The following is a 25,265-nucleotide window of genomic DNA, read 5'->3' on the forward strand; positions in this document are numbered from 1 at the left end:
CAGATGAATCTAATGTACCGCACCGGTGTGGATACTGCACTTCAGAATCACAGATTCTACGTCTGAAAGTATGACCAATATAAGAATGTTCACTGGAAAATATCATCTGAACAAGTAACATGTCTGCCACTTTTGTTCTGACCAACTGAGGAAAAAAGCATTAGGCCTACAATAAATCGCGCTGTCAATGATGATTAAATCTAACAAATCTAATGCAAATTATTATCACTGTTATACTTTGTTCTCAAATCATTAATGTTAACAACATCAGCATTACTATGACTATGTGTATATTAGTGCTACCTGTAGATTTCAATTTCTGTAGCCACTCCACAGTGTGAAGTCTTTTGCTTTTTGACTATAGGTGTATCTCCAGTTGTCACTGATGATTGTCATTTGGATCTTTCTGGATTACAATCTGCTATCAAAATGATAAGTTTAATTATTCCAGCTGCTGTGAGAAAAGGCTATAAATGATCCGCTACCAGCAGCATCCTCATGTGATAAAACCGATTAGCCTGGACTGGACTCCTTCCTTTCTGTTTACGGATGTGACGTAATAACACACAGAGGAACTGTTGCATGCTCAAATTTCCCGTGGAAATCCACCATGTTGCTCTTATTATAAAACATTATTACAAGCTTACCGTTGTGAATCGAGCTAAGATAATGAGATAGTTTTGAACACTGGCTGGTTATGTACTTGCTCAAAAATTGATTTTGGATAATTTTTAACCAAAAAACATTACGGACTGCAGCTTTAAGTAAAGTGAATAAAGACTAAAAATAGCCCACACAGAACTGAAAATGTGTGTAAAAAGTTTAAATGGAGTCTGTAAGTTGTGGTTATATAATTTTGGAATCTTTTGGAGAAGAAAACATTCAGGAATATTTAAATACAGTTCTGCCTTGCAATCACTAATTCAGTTTTCATACTCTTTAGTTTTGGTTAACATGTGTATGTGAAAAACAAGTGTCCTAATCAGAAAAGATGTCTGCAGTTCAGCCCACTGTTGGAAAATGCAACTGGAAGGTGCATGTACATTCATGGGCCACTTTATTAGGTACAGCTTGCTAGTGCGGGGTTCGACACCCTTTTGCCTTCAGAACTGCCTAAATTCTTAGTGGCATAGATTCAGCAGTGCTGGAAACCTTCCTCAGAGATTTTGGTCCAAATTGACATCATAGCTTCACACAGTTGCTGCAGATTTGTCAGCTGCTGATCCATGATGTAAATCTCCCATTCCACCACAAGGTGCTCTATTGGATTGAGCTCTGGTGACTGTGGAGGCCATTTGAGTATAGTGAACTTATTGTCATGTTCAAGAAACCAGTTTGAGATGATTTGAGCTATGTGACATGGTGCTGGAAGTAGGCATCAGAAGATGGGTACACTGTGGTCATAAAGGCATGGACACAGTCAGCAATAATACTCAGGTAGGCTGTGGTGTTTAAATAATGCTCAGTTGGTACTTATAAGGGGCCCAAAGTGTGCCAAGAAGACAATATCCCACACACCATTAGACCACCAGCAGCAGCCTGAACAGGATGCATCCATGCTTTCATGTTGTTTATTCTAAGTTCTGATCCTACCATCTGAATGTTACAGCAGAAATCGAGACTCATCAGATCAGGCAACAGTTTTCCAATCTTTTGTCCAATTTTGGTGAGCCCGTGTGAATTGTAGCCTCCGTTTCCTGTTTTTAGCTGACAGGAGTGGCACCAGTTGTTATCTGCTGCTGTAGCCCATTTGCTTTTCAATGTGTTGTGTGTTCAGAGATGCTCTTCTGCAGATGTCGGTTGTAACGACCATTTATTTACTGTTGCCTTTCTATCAGCACGAACCAGTCTGGCCATTATCCTCAACAAGGCATTTTCACCCACAGAACTGCCACTCACTGGATATTTTATTTTTTCCGGACCATTTTCTGTCAACCCTAAGATGGTTATGCATGAAAATCCCAGTAGATCAGCAGTTTTTGAAATACTCAGACCAGCCCGTCTGGCACCAACAACCATGCCATTTTTAAAGTCACTTAAATCACATTTCTTCCCCATTCCCCAGTTATGCTCAGTTTGAACTTCAGCAGATTGTCTTGATCATGTCTACAAGCCTAAATGCATTGAGTTGCTGCCATGTTACTGACTGATTAGATATTTGCATTAACAGGGCAGCTGAACAGGTGTACCTAATAAAGTGGTCAGTGAGTATATATTGACTTTCAGAAAATGGGATACTGCAATGGGATACTACTTCATGTTTTGTTTGTTTGTTTGTTTAAATTTGATCATAATTTCTACTTGTTGAGGCTTCAGTTGTTAGTCCAGTTGGGCTGGAAAGGAGACATCTGATTGTTCAGCCAAAGAAAAGACACTATCCCAAAGATAAAAGGCACAGAATGAAATTGAGGAATGAGATGTATATCTAATGAGGGTTAAAAAAAAAAAGTGTGTTCATAAATGTGTTTAGAGCAGAATGACATGAAGAATAGATAGGGAAGCAAGTAAAGATTTAAACATTTTATGCAAAGCAATTTTATAAATAACTGTAATATTTTTAATTAACTGTGAATAGTTAGCTTATGAAAGATATTATATAAGCAGCAATATGCCATTAAAAGAATTTCTTCTCTTAGTTTGTAAAAACAGACGAAAATTGTGTTTACAGCAATGCCGTTAGCTTGAAACTGCGTATAACAGAATTTTTGTTTGTTCTTACAAACTGAAGAACTTAGGTACTGGACCCAGAACTTTCCTAACATAAGAAATAAAGACTATAACAAATTTGCATTTGGTATGTTGCTTACATTTCTTCATCTAGTAAAAATGTTAAAAAATATATTTAATTGTATATCTTGTCTTTGGGATCTTTGTTAGCACAACAAATGATTTAACCGCAAAAATTTCAGAAAATCTGACGAAAAAAGACCTGCTTACACTAGAGTTAGTTTCTTTCTGGTCCGTACACATTTCCTGCACATAGATAACAAGAGAGAAATGATGGCATAAAGAAAGGTGAGCACCCCCACGAGGCACACTAGGGAAAGAAAGGGGTCTAGTGGCACGGAGACCAGCTCTGCACATCTCTCCCCGATAAATTGCCAGAATTTACCTATAGGACATCTAAAAGGGTCGAGAGAGACAGTTAGAACATTTACATTGGAGGTTTTATTCTTAAAGAGATCCTTCACATCTAGCAACATCCCTGTGTTTACATACTGGTACTTAAAGGGATAGTTCACCCAAAAATGAAAATTTGATATTTATCTGCTTACCCCCAGTGCATCCAAGATGTAGGTGACATTTTTTCTTCAGTCGATCACAAATGATGATTTTTAACTGCAACCGCTGCCCTCTGTCATTCAAATCATTGCAGTAGATGGAAACTTCATCTATAAGAGTGAATAAACCTTGCTTAGACAAATCCAAATGAAACCCTGCGGCTCGTGACGACACAGTAATGTCCTAAGACACAAAACGATCGGTTTGTGTGAGAAACCGAACAGTATTTATATCATTTTTTACCACTAATACACCACTATGTCCAACTCCGTTCAGCTTCCGGTGAGTGAGGTCAGATCGCGCTCTGACAACGGAAGTGATGTCTCGCGCTCATTGAAGTATATGGGCGAGACATCACTTCCGTCTTCAGAACGCGTTTTTTGACCTCACTAGCAGGAAGCTGAACGGAGTTGGACATAGTGGTGTATTAGAGGTAAAAAATTATATAAATAATGTTCGGTTTCTCTCACAAACCGATCGTTTCGTGTCTTAGGACATTAATGTGTCGTCACGAGCCGCAGGGTTTCATTTGGATTTGTCTAAGCAAGGTTTATTCACTCTTATAGATGAAGTTCCCATCTACTGCAATGATTTAAATGACAGAGGGCAGCTGTTGAAGTTAAAAATCATCATTTGTGATCGACTGAAGAAAAAATGTCACCTACATCTTGGATGCACTGGGGGTAAGCTGATAAACATCAAATTTTCATTTTTGGGTGAACTATCCCTTTAATTCTTTTTTTAAAGAAATTACCACAAAGCTTAGGCAAAACTACTGGAATGCTGGCAAAAATCTCCCACTGCAAATGTTTGCCAGCATAGAGTCAGAAACTAGATTTACCTATAATTAAGGTGAAAATGAGACTGACATTAGAGACAAGCATTTTATTAAATTGTATTTAATTTAATTAACACTCAATTCCAAAACAGAATTGAGTTGAATTTAGAGTGTAGAATTTAACTGTTCACAGCTATATGTGATTGTTCGCCGAGGTACCTGCAAGCGGCACCATGCCCTGGTACAATCTCACACTCTCCTCCATTGAGACAGAAATCAGGCTGGACCACACAGAGGCTTTGACATGGCAGTCCATCCAGCGTTACGTAGCCTGGCTCACATAAACATTGTGCTTCCTTTGTCCAGAGGTTCACCACGCATTTCGAAAACTCGTTGCAGGAAAGAAACTTGCAAGGGTCACCTTGATCAGCTAAAATAAAAAGAACAAATTGGACTCATCTCATTTGTAGCAATCCTTGACCTTCTGTGAGAAATTCTGTCAAATTCTGAGAAAACAATATTAATGGATGCTTACAAAGCACACAGCAGGTAAGACTCTTACCTGGTTCTATGTCTAGTGAATGGCTATCAATCTTTATGTCCATACGCTGGGCTGCAGCATCACAAAACTCCTCCAAGACATACTGGACAGCCTGAGTAATGTTGTACGGCACAGACTTGGCAAATTTCACCTTGCTGTTGACCACCACACTTCCATTTCTGAAGTTTAGAATCTCTAACTGCTTAAAGCCTGTTAGGTTAGACTGTAAATATGGAAGTAGCTGTGCACAGAGGAGATAAAAGCATAATTTATGTATGTTCACCATACAAAATCACTGGACAATTACTGGAGTTAGCAGAAGGACCTTCTATTAGCCTAAGCACTTACCTTAAAATATACAATAAAATACTACCATACTGCATAGTATAAACTCATACCGTCTCATGTTCTTAAAAGTATGTATATATAGAGTATGCAATGATAAACATTAAGCTGCAGTGTGCTACACAACTGTGACATGACTCAACTGTTGCATGTTAGTTCAGCAAGATGTGTCCTGTAGTCATCTTTGTACAGATAGAAAAACTTCACACATCACTATAACAAACTGCTTTAATGAATTTTTAGAGTTTATATGTTCTCTCACTGTAAAATCACACTGTTCATGACAAACCCTTAGTTAAATGTGTTAAAGTCAATCAGCAGAAATCAACAGCTAAAATAGATGCACTTACCAATTCAACAAATCTGTTTTCCAATGATCGGTATTCTGTAGAGCTCTTATTGAAAAGATCTTCAGAGAACATCATGTTTGTGACACGCAAACTGAAAAACACAATTAGTTCTTTGCCTTTGTTTGCTGTGGTCATAGAGGGAGTTGTGAAGTATGTTAATGATGGCACTTTTGTTGTCTCCAAGGGATATCCTTCATTTGGAAAAGAATATCCATTGTCATAACTCAAAAGGTCAATGGTCTCAGTACTTACTACATCTATTTGGTCTAGCTCAGTGGCTAAGTCTTTTAAATGAATATACGGGTCCTCATTTTCATTCAGCACTTGGTCATTTTCTGACTCTTTAGATACAATGTCCTGTACAATAGTTGATTGTAAATTTTCAGTTGGTAAATCATAATCCTTTTCCAAAGATGTTGGAGTAACACCCGGCACATCTGTTAGGACTACTTCAAAAAGATCAATGTCAGCAGGTGCAGTTGTCAAAAGTGTATCATTTGCAAGTGTCCCCATGGGCAGTGTTAGTGATGGTGCTTTTGTTGTCTCCAAGGGATATCCTTCATTTGGAAAAGAATATCCACTGTCATAACTCAAGAGTTCAATGGTCTCAGTACTTACTACATCTGTTTGGTCTAACTCAGTGGCTAGGTCTTTTAAATGAATATATGGGTCCTCATTTTCACTCAGCACTTGGACATTTTCTGACTCTTTAGATACAATGTCCTGGACAACAGTTGATTGTAAATTTTCAGTTGGTAAATCATAATCCTTTTCAAAAGATGATGGAGTAACAACTGGCACATCTGTTAGGACTACTTCAAAAAGATCAATGTTAGCAGGTGCAGCTGTCAAAAGTGTATCAGTTGCAAGTGTCTCCATGGGCAGTGTTAGTGATGGCGCTTTTGTTGTCTCCAAGGGATATCCTTCATTTGGAAAAGAATATCCATTGTCATAACTCAAGAGGTCAATGGTCTCAGTACTTACTACATCTGTTTGGTCTAATTCAGTGGCTAGGTCTTTTAAATGAATATATGGGTCCTCATTTTCATTCAGTACTTGGTCATTTTCTGACTCTTTAGATGCAATGTCCTGGACAACAGATGATTGTAAATTTTCAGTTGGTAAATCATAATCCTTTTCTAAAGATGTTGGAGTAACAACTGGCACATCTGTTAGGACTACTTCAAAAAGATCAATGTCAGCAGGTGCAGTTGTCAAAAGTGTATCAGTTGTAAGTGTCTCCATGGGCAGTGTTAGTGATGGCACTTTTGTTGTCTCCAAGGGATATCCTTCATTTGAAAAAGAATATCCATTGTCATAACTCAAGAGGTCTATGGTCTCAGTACTTATTACATCTGTTTGGTCTAACTCAGTGGCTAGGTCTTTTAAATGAATATATGGGTCCTCATTTTCATTCAGTACTTGGTCATTTTCTGACTCTTTAGATGCAATGTCCTGGACAACAGTTGATTGTAAATTTTCAGTTGGTAAATCATAATCCTTTTCCAAAGATGTTGGAGTAACAACAGGCATATCTGTTAGAACTACTTCAAAAAGATCAATGTCTGCAGGTGCAGTTGTCAAAAGTGTGTCAGTTGCAATTGTCTCCATGGGCAGTGATGCATTTTCCTCTTCTTGTTCTATAAGGACAACCTCTGTCTCAGTGTCTTCCTCTGGTAAATCAAAAATGACAGGTTAGAAATTACTGTACATTTGATGTGGAAAATAGTAAATTCTGTGGATCAATATGACTGTCTAGCAATAATCTTCCAATAAACAATAAACGTATATCTCCAATAGATGTAGCAGAAGACATTCACCTAAAACAGCTTCTGTCACTTCTGCACTTAGCTATCTTATCCTCCTTTAGTATTTTATCTTGTCTCAACTCCACTATCAAATTTAAATTAAAGACCCTGTAGAGTTCTGTAATCAGATGTGTTATTGAAATGTCTCAGGTTATGCATGTAACCATGGTTCCCTGAGAACAGGGAACGAGACACTGCATCTAGCACTATGGGGAACGCCTCCGCAGGAACCAGTGTCTGAAACGCTATCGAATCACGACAATCGTATTGGCCGGTGACAGCCTATGACGTAACTAGTGCGACCTGAATGCACTTAAGGGGTGCCTTGAGAACAAGTCATCCACTTATCGTCTGAAGGGACTGTTCAGCAGGCGGCCCGAGGCATGGCAGGGAGATGCAGTGTCTCGTTCCCTGCTCTCAGGGAACCATGGTTACATGCGTAACCTGAGACGTTCCCTTTCGAAAGGGAATTCACACTGCATCTAGCACTATGGGGAACGAAATACCCACGCCACCATGCTGAGGGGAGTGCATGCCAAAGAATGGCTGACAAAAAACAGATGGACAATTTCAACAGAAATCAAAATCAGTCAAAATCACTCCTCCTACAGGTCTAATAGGCTGTCAGTGACAGCATTCCCTATGGCCAACACCCAAGCTATAAGTCTCAAAGAGGCCCCCAGAAATATCCAGAGGCCTACCAATGCCGCTCAAAGGCTTGGAATCCACAACTTCAAACAGAAGGGGTCCATTTAAGGGAATGAGGCCAGGGAGCCGAATGGAGCCCCGGACAGTCACTTCTCAGGGGAGCATAGTCTACCCCTAATGCCACCAGGGAGGCCGACTTGGTCCTACTTTAGTAACCTAGTCTGGCCAGCAACCTGTCTGTTACCTAAACATAGTTTCTAAAGCACTTGCCTCCAGAGGAAGTGTCCAGAAAGAGGGACTGCAAACTGGCAGTAACCAACTCAGACCGGACCGTAGAGATGGGCATCCTGGGGAGCAGGACTCAGCATAGTGCTTCAAACCCTTGCAATCAGACCGGACCGGACCAAAACTCGGGAGTGCTGTACTCAAAGGAACAACCCTCAATGTGAGGGGAGTACCAACTAGACTCAACCCGAGAAGAGTATTGACAAAGCTCAACGCAAGTACCAGGGAGGCTCCTGAAGAGCCTACACTCTGATATAACTCTAGGGAGTCAGGATACTAACTTAGCTGGAAGTGCTAAGGACCTACTTGACCCAGAGGATCGCCTTCAAGGTGGCCCGCTCGAGGGCCAACTACTTGCTAGCTCTAGAATTCTAGAGCTAGAAATCAGGGAGGCTCCACTGGAGCCTGAGCTACCTGATAACCGTCTGCTCATCTCTAGGGAACTAGGACACTCAAGAACCTAGCTCAACCCAGAGGATCACTCTCAATTAGACCCAAGGAGGGCCAACTACTTGGTAGCAAATCTAACTCCAGCAGAAACAGCCACTAGAGGTATTGGAGGCTTGGAATACTCGTTAGCATTGCCATAACGAGCCGTGTACTCAGCATAACACTTTCTACCCTTAAAACAAGAGGAGTACAAATCATGCGTCCGGGCTTACGAGGAGGCCTCAGATAGGGCCTACTACTCTAGCTTAACATAGCCACAGGCCTAGGGCTAATGCTCGAGCTCTAAGGGATTGTGCTAAACTCACCCTGAAAGAAGGACGCTCAACCTGAACATCACTGGTGATGGGCACATGTGGGGCACAGTGCTCAGGGGCGAAGTGAGCTAAACCCAAGGAAGGGCTCAAGGGTGAAAGCTTGAGCAAAAACTCTTGCTCCAAGACGAGAACAACCGTCTGAGCTCAGTTCCAGAAGAATGGAGGCCTCAACAGGAAGAAATTCCAGAGGAGGAGCTTGCAAACCTCGACCCCGCGACTTGATAATAATCAAGGGGGAGCACAAAGCATAATCTGCTGACGTGTATGTCCTGCCATATACAGGCAGGACAAGAGCTTTCAACGTTGATGCCTCTCTAGCCATGCGATAGTTCGCAAACATCTCATCCGATGGGGCATCGACACATATCTAAGCTCCCGCAACTCCTCGACATCTGCATAAATTACATGCTGAGGTTAATAGATGCGGGACAAAAATAGATTCTTCCATGCCCTGTCGATCTCAAAGTGGAGATCAAAAGGGAAAGGAAGGCTCATATACGCAGGTGCAGATAAACAACACGTGACTGGGGTTGCCCCTCCTCAAAAAGAGCAATCTTGATAACACCATATTGAGCAACTACAGACCAATCTCAAATCTTCCTTTCATAGGCAAGATCATTGAAAAAGTTGTTTTCAATCAGCTGAACAAGTTCTTAAGCTTAAATGGATACTCTGACAACTTTCAGTCTGGTTTCCGACCGTATCACAGCACAGAGACAGCACTCATACAGATAATAAATGATATTCGCCTAAACACAGATACAGGTAAATTATCAGTGCTGGTTCTACTCGACCTCAGTGCTGCATTTGACACTGTCAATCACAACATACTTCTTGACAGGCTGGAAAACTGGGTTGGGCTTCCTGGTATGGTCCTTAAATGGTTCAGGTCATACTTAGAAGGGAGAGGTTATTATGTGAGTATCGGTGACCATAAGTCTGAGTGGACATCCATGACGTGCGGAGTCCCTCAAGGTTCAATACTTGCACCCCTCCTGTTCAACCTATATATGCTGCCACTGAGCCAAATAATGAGAAAGAACCAAACTGCATATCACAGCTATGCAGATGACACCCAGATTTACTTAGCCCTATCACTTAACGACTACAGCCCCATTGACTCCCTGTGCCAGTTCATTGATGAAATTAAAAATTGGATGTGCCTAAACTTCCTTCAGTTAAACAAAGACAAAACTGAAGTCATTGCGTTTGGAAACAAAGTTGAACATGTACCTTCACTCTAGGGGGTCAAACAACTAAAAATCAAGTCAGGAATCTTGGGCCCAATCCCAATTCTATTTTATACCCCTTCTCCTTACCCCTACCCCTACGCCTACCCCTTCCCCCTTGAAACAGAGTGTCAAGGGGTAGGGCTGAATATATTACCCTAAGAAATGGGACACCACTACTAGACCATTACACGTCATCATAAGTCGTCGCTAGCTCCTACGTCATAGATGCGCCGATGTTTATCACACACTTCTTAAAGGCCAATTCACACCGCACCGACAACAGCCAACAAACTCGTCTGTTGGAGTTTGTTGGATCGGTGTGATACCCCTGTTGGCGTCGGTCGGAGTCGGTTTTCACTCGACTGAACATGTTTAATCAGCGTTTGTCGGGTCGTGGAATGTCTGCGCGGTGTGAACAGTTTTCCAACAGATGGCAACAAACTCTGACATAATCTGACCTGGCTACGAACCGTTGCCATGACGATGAGGCAAGTCCCCTGCAAAGACAGCTGTTTGATCGCGCCCTCGCCTCATGCACACACAACAAAGCAGTGGAAACGTGACATCGCAGCTTGTTCATTATAAAAAATAAAATACTGTTAAAAAAAATAAAATATACAAAAGGTACAATAGTCCATAAAGCAATCCGTGCAATTCAGCAAGAGCAGCTGCTCCACTTCACCAAAAGAGAGAGGTAACATTAACCACTATGAGAGCAACGCAGGTTTACCTTCAGTTTCGTTTTCGATAATTAGTTTTGGCTTGTTTAGCTACATGGTTGTATATTCTTATGGGTCTCGTTAATAAAAAGGGCCGTGCTAAAAAAAAATTTTAAAAACCGGTGTATACCAACCAATAGGTTACGATCAGATCGATGGCTGCAGCGCTTCGGATTTCAGGTTAGTATTTTTGTTTTGCCTCAATACTTTAATACAATGAAAATATGTAAGATGATACTATATTATTAATATAATAAACTTGCCTGACAATACAGGGAGTGCAGAATTATTAGGCAAGTTGATTTTCTGATCATATTTTTTTTCCAAGCACATTTTACCAATTCCAATCCACATCAATCTTAATAACTACTATTAATATTGTTTTTAATCATTTATAAGTGATATATAATTGTTCATGAAGGCTGGAAATGAAGAATGCCCTATATTCAGGTGTGCAGAATTATTAGGCAGGTTTTCTTTTACAGATAAAATGAGCCAAAAAAGAGATTTAACTCAGACTGAAAAGTCAAAAATTATTAAATACTCATGAGAAGGACGCAATACCTTAATTCTTAATTATTTTGCAGTTAACGTGTCTTTTCTTCTCCAGCTGTTTTTGTATGACCCAGCTGACCCAATGAGCATTTCACTGTCCAATGGTCATGCTTTAACTTTGCAATTTCTAGTATTACATTAGTATTGCGTCCTTCTCATGAGTATTTAATAATTTTTGACTTTTCAGTCTGAGTTAAATCTCTTTTTTGGCTCATTTTATCTGTAAAAGAAAACCTGCCTAATAATTCTGCACACCTGAATATAGGGCATTCTTCATTTCCAGCCTTCATGAACAATTATATATCACTTATAAATGATTAAAAACAATATTAATAGTACTTATTAAGATTGATGTGGATTGGAATTGGTAAAATGTGCTTGAAAAAAAATATGATCAGAAAATCAACTTGCCTAATAATTCTGCACTCCCTGTATTGTTAACATGGTTACTTGTGTAGTTGTGGAATTTTCCCAGTCAGACGTCACTCGTTTGTCTGTGTTTGTTGGGGCATGTGAACATGACAGTTTTTTCTCATAGAATTCTAAATCCAACGACCAACTTGTTCGTTGGCGTTTGTTGGTGCGGTGTGAACTGGCCTTTGCTTGGGCGACAGCTATTTTTTTGCATTTGTCTTCAGTTCTTCGCATAAGACAAAGGAGACGAGCCTGCGTGTTTCCTCAGGAGTCCCTGGTTGATACAGAACATACAATACTGATGAATAAGCACGCAAACTGAATGCACTTTTTGTTTATATCATGTAACGTACACGTATTTATGGACGTAACCACAACAAAACAATACATTAATCAGGCATGAAGACAAAAAGACAAGTTAGCTGCCAACGGATTTGAATTTATGTTGTCAAATCAACGCGGGTTTCAATAAAATATAAAAAAAAATATGTTGTGGAACTATCATAAAGTAAAAAACATTAGCGAACTTTTTCATAGCAATTTTAACAAAGCTTTTTTCGGACAACATAACCGTATACATGAACACAAGATTAAAGGCAACATAAAACAAGTGATTATTTTCTACTAAAATACTGTTTACCGTAAAAAAATACTTACATTTACGGGTCTCTCTGCTCGCTCGCTCGGCCATGTTGGAAATTTATCATACCCCTTCTTCTGAAGTGTGGTCCCGAAAAATCTTAGTTTGAACGGCTACCTGGCCCTTCCCCCTACCCCTTCCTCTCCAACCAAATGAGAATTGGGACACCCCTACCCCTTCACGTGAATGCGCGAAACAAAGGGGAAGGGGTAAGGGGTAGAATTGGGATTGGGCCTTGGTGTGATTTTGGAGTCAGACCTGAGTTTCAGTAGCCATGTAAAGATAATAACTAAATCAGCATATCATCATCTCAAAAATATTGCAAGAATTAGATACTTTGTCTCCAGTCAAGACTTAGAGAAACTTGTTCATGCTTTCATCACCAGCAGGGTGGATTATTGTAATGGGCTCCTCACTGGTCTTCCCAAAAAGACCATAAGACAGCTGCAGCTTGTACAGAACGGTGCTGCCAGGATTCTGAGCAGAACCAGAAAACATGAACCCATCACACCAGTCCTCAGGTCCTTGCACTGGCTTCCAGTTGCATTTAGAATTGATTTTAAAGTACTGTTACTTGTTTATAAATCACTCAATGGCCTAGGACCTTAATACATTGCAGATATGCTCATAGAATATAAACCTAACAGATCACTCAGATCATCAGGATCAAGTCATTTAGAAATACCACGGGTTCACTCAAAGCAAGGAGAGTCAGCTTTTAGCTGTTACGCCAGCCACAACTAGAACCAGCTTCCAGAAGAGTTCAGATGTGCTCAAACAGTAGCCACATTCAAATCCAGATTCAAAACATATCTTTTTAACTATGCATTTGCTGATTGAGCACTGTGCTATGTCTAAACTGTTTGCATTTTATTTTATACGTATTATCTTTTTATTCTTTTAATTCCTTTTCCTGTTTTTATTTCATTTTAATGTATTTTATATCTTTTATGTATCATCTTGTTATTTCTGACATTTAATGCATTTTAAATATTGCTGTCTGGTTGAAAAAGCTGGGAGAATTAGGAAGAAAGCATTTGTGATAAGGTTAAAATTTGGTAAATTTGGATAAGGGGACAAACCATGGGGAAATTTGAGCTGTGGTGCATCGTTAAGATATCTCTGGATTACAGTCAGGACACTTTCCAAAGGGGAAATTTGAACTGCGTTGCATAGATAAGATATCTCCGGAAGGGGGATTAGGGCTGTGTGGCACAATTTGAGGTGTCTTGGCAAAAGGGGAGATTGAAACTTTGTTTATCAGTTTGAAGTGCCTTAACAGGTAGCAGTCCTGTCGTGTGAGGAAGATCCATTTAGATCTGCTCTGGATAGATCTGTTTAGATCAACAACAACAAAAAACTCCCTAAGACTTCCTAGCTCATCCATCCAGGTAGCAAAATTCTCTGTTTTTACTGTTATTTCTATTCCTTATGTTTTATTTTAATTATTCTTTATGTTAAACATTTTGAATTACCATTGTGTATGAAATGTGCAATACAAATAAAATTGACTTGCCTTGCCTTTCAGTCATTCTCGCATGGTGAACAGCAGTGAGCACTTTACAGTTGTATCTATCTGCTAGGACCTGTGACAAGGACCTTATCTCATCATGCACATACACAGTTCATTACAATTGGCACTGACTTTTGCTTCAACATGGCATTAATCTGAAGGAATACAACATGCTTGGGGTTGTTCACATGTCGCGTCTAAAAACGCCTGGAAAGCGCGGCCGCTCCTCCTTTCCAAAGCGCTTTCGTTCCTGTGGCGTCTATCATTGCTATGCAACCATGAACTGCGCTCTGCAAGATGACGAGGAAATATCAGCAAAGGATTAATTGATTTCTAGCCCTTGCATTAGCTTTACTAGATATATTTATGGAGATGAGAAATAAAACCCGGCTGAGCTTTTGATGTTATTACGTAAAGGCTGAAGCTGATCGGTTGGTTCTTGTCACATGACCTGCAGTGCGCTTGAGGCATTCTGAAAAGCTTATAGGTGCGCCTGGAAACATTTGAAATAACAAACATTTGAAATAACAAACTGTGAACTCTAACCCAGCCGTGAGTCCTAAATCACCAGATACAGCTTAGCAATAGCAGAATCTCACACTCGGGTATAAAAACAGCTACAGCCTACTGGTTTTAGCCTAAATGTGGCAAGAATAAAAGGTAAAAACATCAATCAGAATCGAGAATCGATAAGAACTGGATTCGATAAGCAGAACCGGAATCAAAATCGTTAAAATTAAAACGATACCCAACCCTTCGCACCATGTGTGTGATTAAGTGTCAAAAACTTGAACCAATCCACACATCACTCAAACATAAAAGAGCAGTCTGCCAATATTGAGGATGCATAAGACAATGCATCCTCAAACAACACAACACTCTTGTCAGCCACTAAAGCATATGAAATAAACACCTACAAAAGACTCCTACAAAGGAGAGTGGAACTTCCTCAGCGGGAAAAGCTCTCACAAAAATATGTAAAGAACTCTCAAGCAAACTGAACATGCATGCTCTAACAAAGGACACACAAGTCATGACTGTCATCAAGCATCAAATATCTATGACACGGATGTACACACCGCTTGAAACGTCTGCTTAAAAAAGCCATTCTTACCTCGAACAGCGTTTGAACAGCGTTTAGACAAAACAGTCCCTGAAGACAAAAAGAGGATGACTTGTTCTCTAGGCACCCCTTATGTGTGCTCAGGTCGCACTAGTAGTAGCGTTTCAGATACAGGTTCTCACAGAGGCATTCCCCATAGCGCTAGATGCAGTGCGAGTCGCAGTGCAAGGGAACTATATGGATGTCTCCAGTGTTTCAGATGATAGCCAAAACTTTGCCATACAGTACATACAGTGTCTTAAAAAAAATCTTCAGTCATTTTTATTGAGAAACACACATAGCATAGCTCTCTCACCTATATCCATGAGATGTGGCTCCTCGGTATCTCCAACAACAGATGGTAAATCCTCATCTTTCTTTGAAGCTGATTCTGTGATCATTTCAAGTAGAGATTCTGAGGCAGTTGATACAGTTGGGTGAACAACAGCCACTTCTGGTTCTGTGGTCTTGTCCTCAATAACCATATCTGGTATCTCAAGAACTTCCTCAATTTTTTGATCCTCAAGCCCAGAGTTTTCAACATGTTCAGGTTTACCACTGTCCATCCCTGGTTGAACACTATTATCTGTCACAAAGTGCAAATTATCACCACCTTCAGGTTGGTAATAGTCAATGTTCTCAACAAGGTACATTTCTGTCACAGAAATCTCTGGTGGTTTAATCTTAATCATCTCTGCAGGAGGTTCTGTTGAACCTTCAATAGGTTTGGGGACTTCACTTGCTATGTACACATCAGGCTCTTCAATTTTAATGCCTTCCTCATATTCAACAACATCAGCTTCTCTTTCAGGTTCCACCACCTCATCCCCTTCTTTAAATTCTGTTAAACGAGGTTCCTCCTCAGGTTGGACTGCCTCGGTTCCTGGCTTCCTAGTTACCTGAACATCATCCTCTTGTCTCACTTTGATCTCCTCATCAGTTTTATGTTCCTCAACATCTTTTGATTCTATAATGATCTCTGTTTCTTCCTCTAAAACATTTACCTCTTGTTCTGCAAATTCCTGTTTAGTTGATTTTCCAATTACATCTTCTTCTGGTTCTGGTACCACAGTTGTTCTCACAGGTTCTAATGTGCTATACTCTGTTTGAGTTTTTGTTAACATTGTCACTTCTTCAGGTTGTAATACATGATCTTCTAAAATAACAGTATCTTCAGTTACTTTCTCAGATCCAATTACTTCTACAGTTTCTGTTGTCTCAACCTTTACCTTGGGTAAATCATCCTCAGACTTAGACTCTTCATCTGGTTCAGCCATCACCACTTTGGTATCTTCCTCCTTTACTGCCATTCCTGTGTTAGGCACCTCTGGAATTTCATTAGAATCTGTCACTTCAGTTATTGGATCAATTGGTTCAGTTGAAGGTTGTAGGGTGATGGTGAAGTCGGTTGTGACAGCTAACTTTGGCTGCTTGGACCCAGGACTAATGGTTGTTGCGGTGGTGAACAAAATGTGGGTGGTGGTTATTGGGTTAAACATGATGTCATCTTCTGGTATTGTGTTTAGTTTGAAGTCACTATCTGGTGTAGGTTTCTCTGTAGTTCTAGGCTGTTCTCCACTCGAGGATAATGTTGAGGTAGCAGCTGAAGATGTTGGAGCCAGATTGTTGTCTATATCAACAATAACAACTGGTTTGCTACCATCCTCACCAGGAGCTTCCTCTACTGGTGGAAATTGAAAAATTTCTGTTATGAGCTCACCAGTTTCCCCTTTAATAGTTTCAAGCTGGTGTATAATGACTGGCTCATTCTCAGGTTCAACTGTTGATCTTGTTGTTGTGGTGCTTTCTGTGTCTAAAATGGTCTTCAAAACATTCTCATCACCATCTGATGAAAGATGAACCTTGATTCCTTTTGTTGGAAAATGGATGTCACCATATGAACCTTGATCAGAGGACTGAAAATTAACAGGTGTACAATTATGTTGTTGCATTTAAAGATGTTATGCTAGTGTTATACTCTGTAAAATAAGTAACACAAAAGGGGGAGGGAAGGGGTGTTGAGCATATATGCTTTGAGGACAAATATGGATATGAAAAACCTTGTCATAGGTAGTTTTCCCTATTCTACTTACGGACCGAACGCAGCGCCAGTTCCATTTTTTCCATAAGTAGCATAGGGAAGGCGTAGGAAGTACTGCGTAAGCTTTTTGAAGAATGCGAAAATGCGGAGTTTTTGAAATGAGCGCATGTGTAAGAACAACCCCCCCCCCCCCCACCCTCCTTTTGTGGGAACGCCTCCCAAAACTTGTGCATGAGTATTGGAACACGAGTGTTTACCACCGGCATTCGATGTATCGTGTTAGTGGATTCATTATGTCGGACTCACTGCAGGTAACTCATAATCTGCAGTTGTTACTCCTGTCTCCGGACAAAACATTGCATGCGGTTCCTGTGGAGTGTGGAAAGAGTCTGGAGTGCGCAGCCGCGCTTGTCACTCACAAGGAACGTCATGGCAGTGATTGACAAGCCAGAGGGCCAATCTGCGCACGTCTCTCACAAGGAACATCACGGCAGTGATTGACAAGCCAGAGGGCCAATCGTTTACGTGATGATCGCGTAAATGATTGGCTGATGTTTTTAAGGCCCTACCTCATGCACAGATGATGTATATTAATATTATTCCTTTCAGTGCACCCAATAAATAGTCTTTTATCATTTAGTAAAGACAGTTTCAAGTAATATTGCAAAAATGTATAAAACAAAACATCCTCTTTAGCACCTTTAATTTCTTTTCATGAACATCTTGACATGAACATCTTAGATGAACATCAGACATGAACATCTTAGATGACATGGGGGTGAGAAAAATTATCAGGAAAATTTTATTTGAATCCTTTAACTGTGGCTGCTGTACATCTGCATACAAGTAATGCTCTTCTTCGAATAAGCCTATTTAAACCCAGTGAAAATAGCCCGCCTTGCTGTTGGTAGAGGCTATTTACACTAACCGCCCACCATTGTCTGATTGAGCCAGACAAAAGTACAAAAGAAATCCTGATAATAACAAAGTATTCAGTGGAAGTGGAAATAAAGTGCTTAAAAAGTATTTAATAGTGGGAATAAAGTGCTTATCAGGTAAGAATAGGGATCACTGTAGGGAAGGGCTTTAGGGAGAGGGACAAATAATGTCCCAACAAGGCAGCATCAATAGCATGTATCACCATTTACACTTAGAGTAAATAACATTTAACATTATCTGTACTAAGTGCAAAGAGAATACTATTTTTTGCTATTTATACTTTGTGTACACTTATTTACACTTAAGGCCAAAGTATATTTCACTTTTTACACCTACGCAAGGGTCAGCGTACAGTACACGTGATGCGAATTTCATCAGAAGAAGAGTATGTGCGTACTGTATGTGCACCGCCGGACTTTTGTAACTACACACAGGTCGCACATGCGCATTTAACTTTTTTGCAGATATTAGTTTATCCACAAGGTGGAAACCGTGCACTGGGGGCATCAATTCACAAGGTAGTCAAAGAAAAACTGCATGAACAGAACAGACGAGGGGTGCTTCTCAATATCCCTCCTCGTCTCCTCGCTGCTCCGTCCTCCATCCTATGACCCGGAAAGCAATCGAGCTCAGCCATCTTGAAGGACATCTCAATTCTCTAATTGCACCGCGAGGAGGCGAGGAACGAGCAGTGAGGAGGCTTCCTGAGGAGTTATGAGCGAGGATACACAGGTGCATCCTTTGCGGAAGTCTTTCTCATTGAGAAACGTGACACACGCATAAATTCTCCTCCCCCTTCTTATCTGTCACAATAATTTAAATGTATGCTTTACTTTTACAGATTAAATAAACTTTATATCTCATATATTTCAACTAGGCATCTTTCTTTATTAATATTTATTATATTTTTTTTAAATAACCAAACTTTAACAACATGTGGGTAGATCCCTCGAGCGCAGCTGATGGTGCTTTGAAGTGACGCTAAAGGGAGCGAGGATTTATCATTTCACTTGATTCAATTCCTCCGTCCTCTCGTCTTTTCCTTGCGTCCTTCTACTTCTCCATCCTGGAGGGATGGAGCTAAGACGCAAGGAAAGGAAGCAAGGAAAGGAAACGAGGATGCACAAATAAGAATTGAGAAGCACCCCAGAACACATGCTAGCTACAGCGACAATGGAGGCCTACATAGATGAGAGATTGTGCAAAGAGGTTAGAAAGTACCCTCATTGTACAACACTAGCATGAAAGAATACAAAGATGTTAACATGGGTTGTAACTCATTGCGAGAGATTGCTCAAAACTGTGCATGCATCAAACGCCTGTGTACGCTTACAAGTCAAATGAAGTATACTTTGCAAGGCTGTGCATTTGACTGTAAAAAAAAAAAAAAAAAAAGTAATACTAGTATACTTAAGTAAAAGTATACTTTCTGACTTGGTGTAAATAGCATCTATCACTTATTTGGTATCTATTTAAAACAAAGCACTTGAGGCTATACTATATTGTCAATATAGAAGGCATTCAGGCACTTTTTGTGAGTTGTGCCCCTTTAGCCATGACTATATATAGAATGGTCTCTTGTACCATGACAATATAGAATGGTCTCTTGTACCTTATTGCTTAATTATATTACATTATCACCTTAGTTATGTGTTCAGAAACCTCAGTGACTGGCATTCTGGTTGAGGACTGGTCTTTGCCTGATGAGAGAAAATTTGTACACAACTTGTAAAAACTGTGACAGAATTGTAAAATATAATCAAACAAGACTTTTGTTTTAAATAAATTGTACATGGAAATACATTTTTATTTGTCCATGTACCTGTTTCAAATGTCAGTGAATTAAGATCAAGGAGAGAGGTCTTTTTGCTCAGTGCTTTAACTATCATGTCCTTCAGGTGAGGTCCTGTAGATGAAACATCTGTGCCAAGACTTTCATCAGCAAGGGTAGGTACAATAGTCTCAAAAACAGCTGAGTAGACAGCAGATATTCCTCCAGCCCTGGAGAAATCAATATAGCAATATGCATTTATGTAGCAGATGCTTACAGTGCTGGTCAGAACTATTGGCACCCTTGATAAATATGATCAAAGATGGTTGTAAAAAAATAAATCTGCATCGTTTATCCTTTTGATCTTTAATTCATAAAATGATCAAAAATCTAACCTTTCATTGATGGAAAAAAATTGAAAGTGGGGGGAAAATCACATTATAAAATAAATGTTTTTCTCCAAAACACATTGGCCACAATTATTGGCACCCTTTTGTTCAATACTTTTTGCAACTTCCCTTTGCCATGATAACAGCTCTGACTCTTCTTCTATAATGCCTGATGAGTTTGGAGAACACCTGACAAGAGATAAGAAGCCATTCCTTTATACAGAATATCTTCAGATCCTTCAATTCCCAGCTCCATGTTGGTGCTTATTCTCTTCAGTTCACTCCACTCATTTTCTTTAGGGTTCAGGTCAGGGGACTCTGAGGGCCATGGCAAAAACTTCATTTTGTGCTCAGAGACACAATTTTGTGTTGGTTTTGATGTTTGTTTTGGATCATTGTCCTGATGGAAGATACAACCACGGACCATTATTGGATTTCTTGCAGAAGCAGTCAGGTTTTGATTTTTTTTTTTATCTTTTGGTATTTGATAGAATCCATGATACCGTGTATCTGAAAAAGATGTCCAGGACCTCCAGCAGAAAAATAGGCCCACAACATTAAAGATCCAGCAGTATATTTAACCGTGGGCATGGGGTAATTTTTCTCCATATGTGCACCAAACCCATCTGGTGGGTTTGCTGCAAAAAAAGCTATTTTTTTAGTTTCATCTGACCATAGAAGCCGGTCCCGTTTTAAGTTCCAGTCTTGTCTGACAACTGAATATGCTGGAGATTGTTTCTGGATGAGAGTAGAGGATTTTTCTTGAAACCCTCCCAAACATCCCCTGTGGGGATGTAGGTGCTGTTTGATATATTTTTTAGGCTTTCTGAGACTCAAGACTCAACTAATCTCTGCAATTCTCCAGCTGTGATCCTTGGAGAGTCTTTGGCCACTCAAACTATCCTCCTCACCATGCATTAATTTAGGACACTATAGACACATGTCCTCTTCCAGGCAGATTTGTAACATCTTTAGTTGATTGGAACTTCTTAATTATTGCCCTGATAACGGAAATGGGGATTTTCAATGCTTTACCTATTTTCTTACAGCCACTTTCTATTTTGTGAAGCTCAACAATCGTTTTGCTGCACATTCCTCATGCTTATACTCCCATGGAACAGGAAGTCATGGCCGGACAGTTTCATGTTCATGATCACCCTGGTGTGCTAAAAAAAGTAAATATGAATGGGAATATACTTCAGAGATATTTTACTCATTAAAAATTCGAGGGGTGCCAATAATTGTGGCCAACGTGTTTTGGAGAAAAACATTTATTTCATAATGTGATTTTCCCCCACTTTCAATTATTTTCCTTCAATGAAAGATTAGATTTTTGCTAATTTTTTTAATTAAAGATCAAAAGGATAAACAATGCAGATTTATTCTTACAGTCATCTTTCATCATATTTACCAAGGGTGCCAATAATTCTGACCACCACTGTATATCCAAGAAATACATGGATGAAACTAAAGGTTAAGGACAGTATACAGAGACTCCACACAGCACATTATATTATGTAACTTTTACCTTTCAGGCTCTTCCGCCTCGCTTGCATGTAGGAAAGGATACAAAGATGGAAAGTTAAATCAAATGCATTAAGAAATCATATATATATATATATATATATACAAACACTTCCCTAGTGAAATATGAGTAGTTAATGATAGAGATACAATCATGTCAGTGTGAATGTAAATCATTATTTTCACATACAGATCAGCAATACAGATATAATCTGTATTTTAGCAATACAGATCTCAGGTGATCAGTTGGTCACTGCTGTTGTTATAAAGAAAGTGATGATGAATTCAGAAGATAATTTTTTTGAGTATACCTACCTAATTTTTAAGATGTGGACATCCATAAATCCAGGTAGGTCTTTAAAAACATGTTGCATCTGCAACAAACAGACAAGCATGCAGTTTCTTATGTTGCCACCACTGAATAAAAAAAGGCAGTTGTGACTTCTCGCAGTTCTGACTTTATACCTTATTACGAGTTTACTAATCACAATTCTGACTTTTTTCTCATAATTGCGAGTTTATATCCTGCAATATTTTTTACAGAATTCTGAGATATAAACTCACAATTGCTAGTTATAAAGTCAGAATTGCAAGATGTAAACTCACAATTCTGACTTTTTTCTTATAATCTCAAGATGTAAACTCGTAATTGCAAGAAAATGTCAGAATTGAGAGCTGATTTTTTCCCCTCAAAATTGGACTTTATAACTCACAATTGCCAGTTTATATCTCACAATTCTTAGGAAAAAATGTAAGAATTGCAGGATACAAACTTGCCATTGTGAGAAAAAAAGTCTTTTGTATTTTTTTTAATTCCATGGTAGAAACAAGCTTCCATAGGTTGCCAATCATACTGTAAACATAGCCGAATGTATAAACCAATACTGCCAGGCAGCACAATCTATCATTGTCAAGACAGAATAGAAAGCCTCCAACAGATTCACAAAACATGAAATTTCCAACAACATTGTTGAATAATCTGAGCCAAGGAAGCAACTACATGTCAACTTATTCTACTATCCCTACCCCTAATACTCTAATACTCAACTAATACCCCAATGAGAGTTAGTTTTCATGCAGGTGCAACATTATTCATAGTCAACAGAATGTCTAAAGGGGACCATCAAAATAAAGTGTAACACTAATGTATACTCATGGTGTGCTGTAACACTTCCCCAAAAATCATGATCCTAATCTCCATACCAAAATCTCAGTTAGCTTTCTCTTTTCGGAATCATTAAAATATTGATGTCCAGGACACCATGAGCCCAGAGACTGTAGAGTGCTCATAAACGGCTGTTGAGATTCAAACATAAGTTTTGTTTCAAGTGACACATACTATGTACTTATGCACTATGTACTCAACCATGTACTGTATGTATTTTGTTATTCACTGTTGGAGTAAATGCAGTGATTATTTCACAGAAAATGAATTTACTTGCTCCACTCAAATATAACAGACATTTGATTTGGTGTAATTTAGGCTATATATGTATCACGATCACAAGTTGGTGTGCCCAAGATATATACCAAAGGGCAGTCCTCCCCAGACCTTTGTCATTCCACCATGGACAACATCTCCCATAATCCATTTCCCAGACTTTTTATCCCTGATTACATCCGACTGTGTCTCATTATTCTTGTTAATGAGAAAGAGTAAAAAAATGTTATGAAAGAATGTAAGTTAGAAGAAGTAGTTAACAAGAATAGAATTTCGTTCAGGTAACAGAGGTTTGATGTGTATTTTGTGTGAATATCAAGAAGTAATAAAGAGGTAGTTCATCCAAACATCTTGTCAATTCATCATGTCTTTTCAAACCTGTATGCACTTCTTTCTTCTTCTGGACCAGTCAGTGGAAAGTCCAGAGTTCTTTTTTGAAACATTCTTTAAAATATCTTCTTTCATGCTCCATAGAAGAAAGAAATGCAAACAGGTTTTGAACGACATGAAGATGAATCAATGTTTTAGTTTTCACTCGGACACAGCACGGTCGCACTTTGGCTTGTGGGAATTTCCGATTCTGAACAGCTCCCCCCACCCCTAGATTCTGTCCCTTGATCCCTTAGTCTAACCCTCATGAGTCCTCTCAACCTGCTGAACCTTCTTTGAGTCTTCAAAAACACTGAATTCTGGATCACTGTTTGGTCATTTTCACAAACCTGATCTTGAAGATGCTGTGACAGGTCATGAAACTGAGGTGAATCAGCATCTCTCAGTATCTCTTGATACCCATAGTCCACCAGAGTAACGCTGAACTCTATGACATGATGTTCTGGCTGCTCTGGAACCACATTATGAAGATCCAACTCCTGAAAATGTAGCACAAGAACTATTGCAACAATGTATAACTTGCATCTTAACATCTTGCCTTGACATTATGGCACAAATCAAAAGACCCAGCTGATCCTAGCAAGTATCAATCACTGCTGACCTCTTTCTCCTCTAATGTTTATGCTGCCAAGGTCTCTTACAGAACAAAATCGACATTTCAAATACCTGCAAATGGTTCACAACTTTCTGCTCCGTAACATGCCACCTCCTTTCACCACTTCTCTCCCTTTTTTGTTTCTGGCAGATCACTTTAGATGCCAGGTGTGATGAGACACTGACCATCTTTATCATCTCAATTAGGTGTTTTTGAGGGTGAATTTATCAGTGTGGTGGAAAGGCATAGGCACAGACATAAAAAGAAGGGTCACAGAGTGCACATTCTGTCAAGTACAATAATCATCACTGGAAAAGAGGTCCTGATGTCTACACTATTGCAATCAACTCTGTGACCATAAAGGTAAATCTATTTGGAGGTGTAGATCAGGAGTGTCCAATCCTGCTCCTGGAGGCTCAATGTCCTTGCCCCAACATACCTGCCATACTAGGGCTGCATTACTGTTCAATTTTTGTATGCTCTTACACCATTGCTTATGTTGCACAAGTACCCAGTACGGTGGAAACCATGCAATGGGTTTCAATGGAATGCCTGAAGCTCTTTTTCACTTGTAATCTGCTATGGAGAAGATTTATTATTTAGATTTTTCCCCTTATGAATTTGTTTCATGCACAATTCTATAGGCTTATATTCATGCTTGGGCTGCTGAATAAAATATAAACAAATTATACAATCAACTATAATTGTGTAAAAAAACAGCCAGCTTAATGTATCTACAAATAGTATTATATTATACTATATTATATAGTAATTTTATATTAGTATATTATATTTCAAATTAAAGGTGTTACAGAGGATGTTTTGTTTTAGACATTTTTGCAATATTACTTGAAACTGTCTTTACTAACTGATAAAAGACTATTTATTAGGTGCACTGAAAGGAATAATATCAATATACATCATCTGTGCATTAGATAGGTCCTTAAAAACATCAGCCAGATGTTTACGCGATCATCACGTAAACGATTGGCCCTCTGGGTTGTCAATCAGTGCCATTACGTTCCTTGTGAGAGACGTGCACGCTCTAGTAACTTTCCACAGGCGCCACATGCAATGTTTTTGTCAGGAGTAACAACTGCAGATTATGAGTTACCTGCAGTGAGTCCGACATAATGAATCCACTAACATGACACAGCGAATGCTGGTGGTAAACAAACACTCGTGTTCCAATACTCGTG

General features: G+C 39.4%; 1 protein-coding gene across 1 annotated transcript in view; it reads right to left on the bottom strand.

The window, feature by feature from the left end:
- Positions 1-25,265, bottom strand: part of LOC137018830 (interphotoreceptor matrix proteoglycan 1) — a 30,030-nt gene that overhangs the window by 634 nt on the left and 4,131 nt on the right. Inside the window, exons 7-17 of the mRNA XM_067383558.1 lie at positions 23,801-23,950; positions 21,956-22,014; positions 21,645-21,665; positions 19,779-19,957; positions 19,598-19,656; positions 15,293-16,892; positions 6,709-6,969; positions 5,297-5,760; positions 4,623-4,842; positions 4,280-4,490; positions 2,938-3,123 (exon numbers count right to left, since the gene is read on the bottom strand). Coding sequence (XP_067239659.1) covers positions 2,938-3,123; positions 4,280-4,490; positions 4,623-4,842; positions 5,297-5,760; positions 6,709-6,969; positions 15,293-16,892; positions 19,598-19,656; positions 19,779-19,957; positions 21,645-21,665; positions 21,956-22,014; positions 23,801-23,950 — 3,410 coding nt within the window. The remainder of the gene's footprint in view (positions 1-2,937; positions 3,124-4,279; positions 4,491-4,622; positions 4,843-5,296; positions 5,761-6,708; positions 6,970-15,292; positions 16,893-19,597; positions 19,657-19,778; positions 19,958-21,644; positions 21,666-21,955; positions 22,015-23,800; positions 23,951-25,265) is intronic.

Source organism: Chanodichthys erythropterus, chromosome 4 (assembly GCF_024489055.1).
Source record: "Chanodichthys erythropterus isolate Z2021 chromosome 4, ASM2448905v1, whole genome shotgun sequence".
NCBI lineage: Eukaryota > Metazoa > Chordata > Actinopteri > Cypriniformes > Xenocyprididae > Chanodichthys > Chanodichthys erythropterus.